The sequence below is a fragment of the Octodon degus genome, unplaced genomic scaffold, assembly GCF_000260255.1.
Source record: "Octodon degus isolate 3935 unplaced genomic scaffold, OctDeg1.0 scaffold00180, whole genome shotgun sequence".
NCBI classification, from domain to species: Eukaryota; Metazoa; Chordata; class Mammalia; order Rodentia; family Octodontidae; genus Octodon; species Octodon degus.
Genome location: NW_004524756.1, coordinates 1,863,058 through 1,873,505, shown reverse-complemented (window position 1 = coordinate 1,873,505; position 10,448 = coordinate 1,863,058). Strand labels below are relative to the sequence as shown.

At 42.2% G+C, this 10,448-nt stretch overlaps 1 protein-coding gene across 2 annotated transcripts in view; it reads left to right on the top strand.

Annotated features, from left to right (window-relative positions):
• The window catches only part of Noct (nocturnin), a 20,119-nt gene extending 13,548 nt beyond the window's left edge, over window positions 1-6,571 (top strand). Inside the window, exons 2-4 of one of the 2 annotated variants that reach the window (XM_023703797.1) lie at window positions 2,855-2,917; window positions 3,354-3,623; window positions 5,044-6,571. In XM_023703797.1, coding sequence (XP_023559565.1) covers window positions 3,362-3,623; window positions 5,044-5,879 — 1,098 coding nt within the window. In that variant the 5' untranslated portion in view covers window positions 2,855-2,917; window positions 3,354-3,361 and the 3' untranslated portion in view covers window positions 5,880-6,571. The remainder of the gene's footprint in view (window positions 1-2,854; window positions 2,918-3,353; window positions 3,624-5,043) is intronic. The other variant, XM_004643637.2, reaches the window with a different exon arrangement.
• The last annotated feature ends 3,877 nt before the right edge of the window (window positions 6,572-10,448 follow it).

The window sequence follows — 10,448 nt, the reverse complement described above, 5'->3', positions numbered from 1 at the left end:
ACAGCAACCTGAGCCTGACTGCTTTGTTGAAGCAGCCACTTAAAGAACTGAGATAAGGGGCAGGCCCCCCAGGTATGAGTTTAAGGCCAGCTAGGTAGTTTATATCAAGACCCTGTCTCAAAAAAGGGCAAATAGGGTACTGTTTCCTTGAGTCTTATAGTTGGTAGTCTTATTAAGTGGATTTCCAAGCCCCCCCCACAAGAAAAAAAAGAGAATCACCCATTTGCCTCAGATCCTAGTAATACTGAAGCTACTAAATTATCACTAAAAAGAATTGAAGAATTTAAATTTAAAAAGTTTGAATTTGCCCTATCATGTACAGGATCTACAGGGTCTCACTACACAGATGGAACCTGTAGTGATCCTCCTGTTTTCAGCCTCCCAGGAGATGAGGTTACAGTTCTGTGCCACCACACCCAGTCTCATTCACTGTCTCGGTATGCCCCAGGGGTAGGGATGGCAGCAGCTTGTACACCAGGGATCAAACCCCAAGCCTTCACTTTAGTCCACTGAGCTATATTTGGCTGGCCTTTACTACAGTAGTGGCTCTTTTTAAGTGTTCAAGGCTGTGTCATGCTGCCCCAAGGCACTGTGCTTTCCTTCTCCACCACCATTAGACTGGGTTTTCTGACAAGCCTGTGTGTTAGACCATCAACTTTCTGGTCATTTCGATTCTCCAGGCTTTTTCTGTGTGTGTGTGTGTGTGTGTGTGTGTGTGTGTGTGTGTGTGTGTGTGTAACCAGGGATTGAACTCAGACCCTTGTGCTTGCCAGGCAAGCGCTTACTCTACTGAGCCATCTCCCCGGCCCCTAGGCTTGTTTTTTAGTCCCAGGGGTAGTAGAGTTCTGAAAGGGATAGATAGTATATAGTTAGGTTTTGTGGGCCAAAAATGATCTACATGCATGTGTGTGCAATGCCATTTTTAAATTTTAAAGTGTAAAGATGTTTTTAGCTTGAGGAATGTACAGAAATATGTGGACACACTTTGCCTACCCTTACTGTAGTGGCTTCCTGCAGAACGGCTTATGGAAACAGCATAAATCCTTGGCTCATATTGCCTTTCCTTCCATAGGTATTTTAAGTGTGTTACTCATTTTCTTTCTTTTTTTTTTTTTTTTTTGGTGGAACCAGGGATTGAACTCAGGCCCTTGCGCTTGCCAGCAAAGTGCTTATTCTACTGAGCCATCTCCCCGGCCACTGTGTTTTTTCAATATGTAATTTTCAGGTTTTCGTTTTGTTTTGTTTTTGCGGAACCGGGTATTGAACTCAGGCCTTTGTGCTTGCCAGAAAAGCGCTTATTCCACTGAGCCATCTCCCCAGCCCTGGTCCTTCATTTTTGAGTCAGGGGCTTATAATACAGACAGGCTGACCTGTGAATTGAGATTCTCTTATTCCAGCATCCATGCTAGTATTACAGGCACATGCTACCACACAGCGTTAGATACTTGTTCTCTTGCTTTTTTTGAATCTTTATTACTGACTCTTTCAGAGCCTTATTTCTGAGTTTTCTAATTCTGATTTTAGGCTGTTTTATCTCATGTTTTGTATCATTTTCTTTATAACTTTTACCTTACTTTGTAAGAGGGTACAGTTTAATTTGCTTTCTGGGCAAAATGTATTAGTACCATGCATTCATTGTCTAAAGTTTTGTTCTTTATCTGAAATTCCGCATTTTTAGAGGAAAGTATGATTCAGGATAGTTGTTCTGAGTTTTCATTATTCAAGTGCTGGACTCATTTCCCTTTTTGAGGTGCTAGAGCTCAAGCCCAGAGGCTTGCTCCTGTGTGATGAGTACTCTGCCACACAAATGTTAGGCTCCCAGTGGACGTGACCGCCTGCTTTTTTTTTTTTTTTTTTTTTTGCTCTGAATTCCTTCAGGGCAGGTTTGGCTGGCTTGAGTCGTGGGGATTGAACCACAGCAACCTGAGCCTGGCTGCTTTGTTGAAGCAGCCACTTAAAGAACTAAGCTAAGGGGCAGGCCCCCATCACCTGCTTTTTACATTCATTTTTTTTTGTATAGTACTTGCTTTTCAGAACAGTGGCAATCCCCAAACACAGTTCAATCATAAAAATAAAGTGTTGTCAAAAGAAAAGCACAGAGCCATTCTGTTGAGATTAATTTTTTCTGCCTCATGCTGGTGATTTGCCAGGAGCTCAACAGATGTTAGATGTCTCCAAATGTAAATATGTATGTTTGGAAACCAGTGTCTTTTCTTTTCTTTTCTTTTTTTTCTTTATTGTGTGGAACCGGGCATTGATATCAGGCCCTTATGTTTGCCAGGGTGTTTCTTTGGGAACAGCAGTGCTTTAAGTTGAGAAAAAGCAAGAGAGCACACACAGACATTTATGGAGTCTGATGTTCAGGGATATTTGGTGGTATTTGGGTTTGCTTTATTTAGGACCTGCTACTGTAAATTTGACTAGGATGAAATGTGGTCAATAAGCCTGTCAGATTTTACAAAGAAAATTTTGTCTTTCAAGGATATGGATATAGTAGAGAAAATGAAGTGGCATAGTAGTAGACTTAATCATGCACAGAGTCTCAGAACCTATTCCCAGTAAAACTTGCCTGTAATTTCTTTATTTTTGAAATGGGGTCTCACTGTAGTTTAAGCTGGCCTCAAACTCACAGGGAATAAGTTATTGCCTCATGCTTCAGAGTGCTGGGATTGCAGGCGTGTGCCACTATATCCCACTTTAGCCATGTTTCTTTTTTTTATTTATTTTTGGTGGAACCAGGGATTGAACTCGGGCCCTTGCGCTTGCCAGGAAAGCACTTATTCCACTGAGCCATCTCCCCAGCCCCCATGTTTCTATAAGAGTAGATTTATAAATTATAAAGACAAATTTGCAGGGTCCTGAGTTCAATCCCCGGTAGAAAACAAATCCTAGGTTGGAAGAGGCCATTGATTTTAAGGTATATCTGCCTTTAAGGTATATTTTGCTATATTTGTTAGACTGCTTTCAAGTGACTTTTGTGATCCCGGGGAAGGAACTCAGGGCTTTATGTTCTATTGCTATATATCCTCAGCCTTTAACAAAAAAGTATTTGAATCTTCCTCTTTTTTTTTGGCGGAACCGGGGATTGAACTCAGACCTTTGCACTTGCCAAGGACGCACTTATTCCACTGAGCCATCTCCCCAGCCCTGAATCTTCTGTTCTAGTAGAAAGCTAGAAACTGGACACTCAGGTGATGGACCCGTAGAACTGCTTTATACAGAAATATGGTGATGTTGTGCTAAGAGGAACTCTTGTCAGTGGACAGTAAATGCTTCCTCTTACAGTTCTTACGTTGAACAGGGCCCATGGTCAGGTAAAGGAGCAAATGTGTAACTGCCATCCTCTCCTGCAGTGCATTCCATGGGAACCGGTACAAGCAGACTCTACAGTGCTCTTGCTAAGACCCTGAACAGCAGTGCCGCTGCTCAGCACCCAGAGTACTTGGTGTCACCTGATCCAGAACATCTGGAGCCCATTGATCCTAAAGAGCTTCTCGAGGAATGCAGGGCAGTCCTACACACCCGGCCTCCCCGCTTCCAGAGGGACTTTGTGGATCTCAGGGCAGATCGCCCCAGCAGCCACCCATCCATTCGAGTCATGCAGTGGAACATTCTCGCCCAAGGTAGGCGTTACGCTTCTATGCCTGTGCAGTGAGTTTTGCCATGACTTCTTTCCTGCTTCTGCTCAAGCACTGTGCTGGGAAGAGTTGGGGCAGATGACTGTAGGTTGCCATGACTGTGGGTTATTTGGCAGCACGATGGCACCTCCTCAAACTTGCCTGCAGCTTTCAATGTATAGCAGTAAGGTAGCATTGGCAGGGTAACAGAACTTCTGCAGGGAAGGGCACCTCTGTATAGGTCTCATCCAGGTAGCATAAGACCAAAAAGATCCTGCTTTAGTTATCTCAGTTCAGTAAGATAACAGTAGTATTTTGATTCACCAAAAAATTGGTTTGCAAACAAAGGCATATGGAAAGAAATTTTTGTTGTTGTTGCAAACTCTGTACCATGTGCCAAACACAAACGCAGCCATGTTTCCCATACAAACACAAACATGGCCATCTTTTCTAGAACTGTGGAACAAACAAATTAAGTTCATGAACCAAGGCACTACTGTATTTTGTTGTAGTAGCAAGGTCCCCTTTCCTGCGTCTGCCACATCAAAAACCAGATGCATCAGCCAACCTTCATTCAGTATTATTGCCCTTTGTTTAGCAGTTGAAATTTAAGGAATCAGGGGCTGATTTATGTATGTTTATTTACCAGAAAAGAAGGAAATGCTTGACTTCCACTCTTAGATTATTTTATTTTTCAAAGTATTGCCAGGCTGATTTATTTTATTTTGTAATTTAGGACAGGGTGTACAGGGTATATGGGTTCTCACTCCATAAATTGGATTCTAGTGATCCTCCTGTTTACAGCCTCCCAAATGCTGGGATTACAGGCGTGTGCCACCATGCCTAGTCTCAAGCTATCTCAGTGTGCCCAGTCTCAAGTCATCTCAGTGTGCCCCAGGGGCGGGGCCAGCATGGCAAACTGGGAATCGAACTCGCGCTTCCTGCATCTGCCTAAATAGATGCTTTAATCCGCTGAGCTATTTGGCTAGACTTCCAGGCTGATATAGAACTCTCAACAATCCTCTGATCATCATGCCTCAGTCTCCCTGAGTGCTGGGATTATAGGATGTGGTACCATACCCAGCCCAAGTATTCATACTTTAGGAAGTAGTAAAGGCATCATTAAATAAGTCTCATTCATCTGAGTTGTGCCTCTTTATTGTTTATGTGACTATATTATAGTCAGTGTTGAAACTAGTATAGTTTCCAACCAAAGCTTTGTTTTTGGACTGTGGCTGCAAAAGATAGTTTTAGCAGTACAAGACTGCAATAGCTTGCAAGGGGGTTGTTCAGCTTAGGTGGGTAAGCAGTGTAGCTGGAAGAGCCATCACAGCATGTGGAGCAGAAGGGACTCTTGAGGCGAATGTCAGGTACTTGGAGGTCTCGTTCTGGAGTAGCCTGACAGCCGCCGGCTTTTTCTTTTCAGCACTTGGGGAAGGCAAAGACAACTTCGTGCAGTGCCCTATTGAAGCACTCAAGTGGGAAGAACGGAAATGCCTCATCCTAGAAGAAATCCTCGCCTACCAGCCTGACATCCTGTGCCTGCAGGAGGTGGACCACTACTTCGACACCTTCCAGCCCCTGCTCAGTAGATTGGGCTACCAAGGCACGTTCTTCCCCAAGCCTTGGTCACCTTGTCTGGATGTCGAACATAACAATGGGCCTGATGGCTGCGCCTTGTTTTTTCTACAAAACCGATTCAAGCTGGTCAACAGTGCCAATATTCGGCTGACAGCCATGACATTGAAAACCAACCAAGTGGCCATTGCCCAGACCCTAGAGTGCAAGGAATCTGGGCGACAGTTCTGTATTGCTGTCACCCATTTGAAAGCACGTACTGGCTGGGAGCAGTTTCGATCTGCCCAGGGCTGTGACCTTCTCCAAAACCTGCAGAACATTACACAGGGCGCCAAGATTCCCTTGATCGTCTGCGGGGACTTCAACGCAGAGCCCACTGAGGAGGTCTACAAACACTTTGCCTCCTCCAGCCTCAATCTGAACAGCGCCTACAAGCTGCTGAGTGCTGACGGGCAGTCCGAGCCTCCCTATACCACCTGGAAGATCCGGACCTCAGGGGAGTGCAGGCATACCCTGGACTACATATGGTATTCCCAGCACGCACTGAGCGTGAGGGCAGCACTTGACTTACTCACTGAGGAACAAATTGGACCCAATCGGCTGCCATCCTTCAATTATCCTTCAGACCATTTGTCTCTGGTGTGTGACTTCAGTTTTAATGAGGAACCTGATGAACTTTTGTAAAAGCTTATCTGCTACATGTTCTTAATCCTAAGAGTCTTAACCAGGGAGGTTTCAGGAAACTGAAATAGGAGAAGTAATTGCCCGAGGAAAGATTCTAGTTTTTGTCACTTTTTGTGTTTCCAGCATGCCCTTAGACAAGAAAGGCTCCTTAATTCATAAATGTTTAAAGTTAAAAACCTGCTGTGAAAAGGTGTTTGCACTCCGGTTGGGGCTTGTGTTGTTTCTTTTCCCTTCACATTTTCAGTCATTCACGGGCATTCAGTTAGGTTTATTTTGAAGCTTTTTCCAGTTTGAGCCTGCGGTAAAAACTCAGGCTTGCTGGATGAAGTCCTCCATAATTAACAGATATGCAGGAACAGTATCTCTAGACAGCATAAGTTATTTATTTGTAGGTTTTTAAATGTCAACAGAAAATGCATGGCAATATTTATTTTTTATACCTTTATGTAAAATTAAGTAAATTATGGCATTATGAATAGAACCATGCAAAAAACACAGATTATAGAAAGAGTAACTTATTTCATCTAAAAGCATGCGCATAAGGAATTGCTCCTCCTGGAGAGAGTTGTTACTTGATGTAATAACAGCTCTGATACATTTTTCATAGTCTTTGAAGCATCTTCATGTTCCCCATGATCGTGTTTCTTGAAGGATTCTAAGTAGTGTTTAATTAAATGTTTGCGATTATTTAATCACTGCTTTGTATTTGTACTTCTTCTGTTACATGATTACCACACGTGGGTGTCACCATCACTTTTTTTTTTTTTATGTTTTTTTTTTCCCAAAACCAGGGATTGAACTCAGGATTTTGCGCTTGTCAGGCAAGCGCTTATTCCACTGAGCTATCTCCCCGGCCCCTTCTAATGTCTTTTTATTCCAATAGTAACTGGATGGAGATGGGGTCTATCTGTTCACATATAAGCCCTCCATTTCATAATGGATAGTGTGCACCAGCCCCTTTATAAAAAACAAGCACACCTGTGGCACTCATACAGGTTTATTTATTTTTATTTTATTTTATTTATTTGTGTGTATCTGTGTGTGGCCAGCTCAGCCCACCAGGGGTCGGGGCTGGCTGGCATGTGGTGCTGGGGACTGAACCGTGGTCCCTGTGCTTTGCTAAGCTTGCTCTAAATAGGTGCTCCAGACCACTGAGCTATCTCACCAGCCCTCATACAGGTCTAAATCAGTGTAATGAACACATTGTTGAGAAACACTGCCTATTATAGAGTATTAATGCAGGGCTTGAATATCATTTACCTTCTCCAAAGTCTGCCAAACTGAAGAGACATGATGATGGCAGCCTTGAGTAGATGGAGGTGGGAATGACAACCAATGAACACGGATCTCAAGCATTGTCTGGGGATGGGAATCTGGACAGGGAGAATACCACGAGTAAAGGCTGCTGGAAATTTCAGGAGATTGAACTGTGACTGTCAGAGATGAAGAGTCAACAGTGCAACTTGTGGCAGAAGCCTAAATGCTTAGTGGTACTTTTGTTGTTTGATACCTGCTGCTGTACTTTTAATTGTGTGAGCTTGTGTGAAAAGCATTTTAGAAGGTTATAGACCTTTAGACCTTGTGTTGCATTGTCATATTTACTTTCCCTGAAGTCTTTCTGACTGCTTTCCTGTTCACTGTACCCTGAAAGCACAATGGAAGTCAGAAAATATGAATTAGGAATTTTAAGGACAGTATGTTCTATGCACAGATTTCTTTACATACCTTTAACTCTGCTTATACTTTCATGTTTTATTTTTTTTCTTTTATCTTTTTCCCCATGATTTTATTGATAAATAGCAATGAGACAGTTTCAAATCAAATTGGTAGGACAGTTTCAATAATTAACACATTGCATACATTCTTCCTAGTGGTTAATTGCTGTACAGGATACGGACATGATATCCTATTTACAAACACCATTAGAACAAATCCCTCTATTAAGAGAATGTAAGTAAATATCCTAACCACTTTGAATACACAGACACAAAATGGACATTCATCTGTATACCCTTTTTTTGTTAAGTTCCGTTATTTGAATATTATAGGTGTGTAAACTCAGCAAAATATTCTAAGAGTCCAGTAGCCCATAATAGTATTGGGTCTTCCGCTTGACTGGCAATGTCAGAAATTGTTTATTTATTTATTTTTTTTTAATGTCAGAAATTGTTGACCTGAGTCCCCTACAGCTCAACATAACAGCATGGCTTTACTTCTTATATTTTGTTTTTATACTTTTCTGCTGGATGGTTAAGACCTAGGTAAAGCAGGACCTATGCAACAAGAGTTGTAGCTTTTGGGTCTGATGAGATCAGTGAAATCTCCTCAGGATTTATCCTGAGATCCTGTACCTCAGATTGTAGAACCTTTGTTAGTGTCAGCCATATGGATGAGTCATGGCCATTGCTTGGCCAGTGTGCTCTCTGTGAAAGCCTGAGAGAATGTTTTCTCTCCATGTGACTCTCCTTAGGCACACTCTACATCGTTGATCACTTTCCTCTGTGGCCCCATAATCTCCTTGATCAGAAAATTTGGGACACTACCGAGTTACATGATATTACAGTACAAGTTCTCCTATGTCCTGAGTCTTAATTGACCTTGGAAGGCTAGGGCCAAAATGTTGGCTTTCCTTGCAGTCCTCCTTTTTCTCTAATTTTGGTCTGCAAACTTAGGTTGTTAACCATCCAGAAGATAAGCTTATTGTTATTACCATACAACTTAGGCTGTTAAGCTTAACCTCACTATCTGTCTGCATATCAAACATCTTAGGCATAATATGGAACAGGTATTTTTCATCAAGTATTGATATGTTGAACTTTAAGTCTCTATAGAATATAATAAAAAACATTTAAAAATTAGGATATATTTTTAAAATAGGCATAATTATATGCTTATGTTTACACATAGGTCCAAAAATCTCACCATATACAACCTTGAAGCAAGAGTCCCACAATATTCCTTTTCCTGTCTCTTGCTTTCATTCACCACCCCCTTCTTTTTGAACGACCATCTACCCGAGAGACATCTGGCATGTCATGACAAACTTTCATGTTTTACATGTCATGGAAATGACTTAGAAGATGACTTGAGATCTGAAGAGACTGGAGAGGAGTTTTGCTTCCTTCAACTGTATTTCATCAGCTTCCATTCTACATGGTAGTAGTAATGGGTGCTGAGTTTATTTTTTGGCATTTTGAGAGCAGCTCTTGCTATATAGGTGTGGCTGGGCTGGCCTTGATCTCGCTGTGTAGTCTGCTAGGTTTACTCCTGCCTCAGCCTTGCTACTATGATTACAAGCCTACACGACATAATCAACTTGCCTCCTTTACTCAAATAGAGCATTAGAATATGTACATAAAGGCAGAGTACATAGCTCAGTGCCTTCCCGGCAAGTACAAGGTTCCATTTCTGGTACCAAAAAATAAAATGTATACATAGAAACTTAACAGTTGTTTCTTACTTTAGCTTAAAGTTTTGCATGTGGCTGGGGAGTAGGCTCAGTGAAATAAGCACTTCCCTGGCAAGCTCAAGGGCCTGAGTTCAATCCCCAGTTTTGCAAAAAAAATAAAAAAATAAATAAAAGTTTTGCATGTGATCAAGCCAGGCACTGTTGCACACTCCTGTTAATCCCAGCGCTTTGGAAAGGTGACACAAGGATTTCAAGTTCAAACCTGCCTGGGGAACTTAATGATTACAGAAACAACGATTTAGGGAGACTTTGTCATTTAAAAAAAAATAGCATATGCACACCATTCAATAATGAAAAGAAAAGGGTTGGTACTTTACATCCTAACTACACCTGTTTTTTTTTTTTTTTTTTTTTCTTTTTACTCTTTAATGTATTTAGTGCAGGTTCTCATTACACAGATTGGACTCAGTGATCCTCCTGTTTTTCAGCCTCCCAACTTCTGGGATTACAAACATGTCATCATGCCCAGTCTCAATTGCCTCTTAGTGTGCCGTAGGGGCGGGGTCAGTATGGCAGGCTGGGGATTGAACCCCTGGCCCCTGCATCTGCCTAAGCAGGCGCTTTATTCCATTGAGCTATCTGCCCCCACCCCAATGTATTTGGTTGTTACAGGGTCATACTAAGCTCAGACTCAGTGAACCTCCCCAGCGCTGGGATTATAGGCGTGCACCATGATGCTCAGACTGGCCAGCTCAGCCTGCCCTAGGAACAGGGCTGGAACAGCGAACAGCATGTGGTGCCAGGGATTGAGCTGTGGTCCCTACACTTGCCTAAGTGGTGCTTTAGTCTGCTGAGCTATCCCGCTGCCCCTATACCTCCTTTGATTGACAAACATAACCCTTCAATTTGGGGTTTGGGCGAGGATATGGGGAATTGAACTCAGGACCTCACACTTGGCCAACACTGTGTCTCTGAGCTAAATCCCGGGCCCATAACCCGTCCATTTAGAAGGACAGAACCATTTGTACTTTTTCTTTTCTTAATTTCTTATACATTGCTCCAGTTTTTTCTTCTTCCAATATCTGGTAATATGAATAGCTGGTTGTAAGACAATACCATGTATTACAACAAATACTGTGAAATTCATATTACTTTGTTAA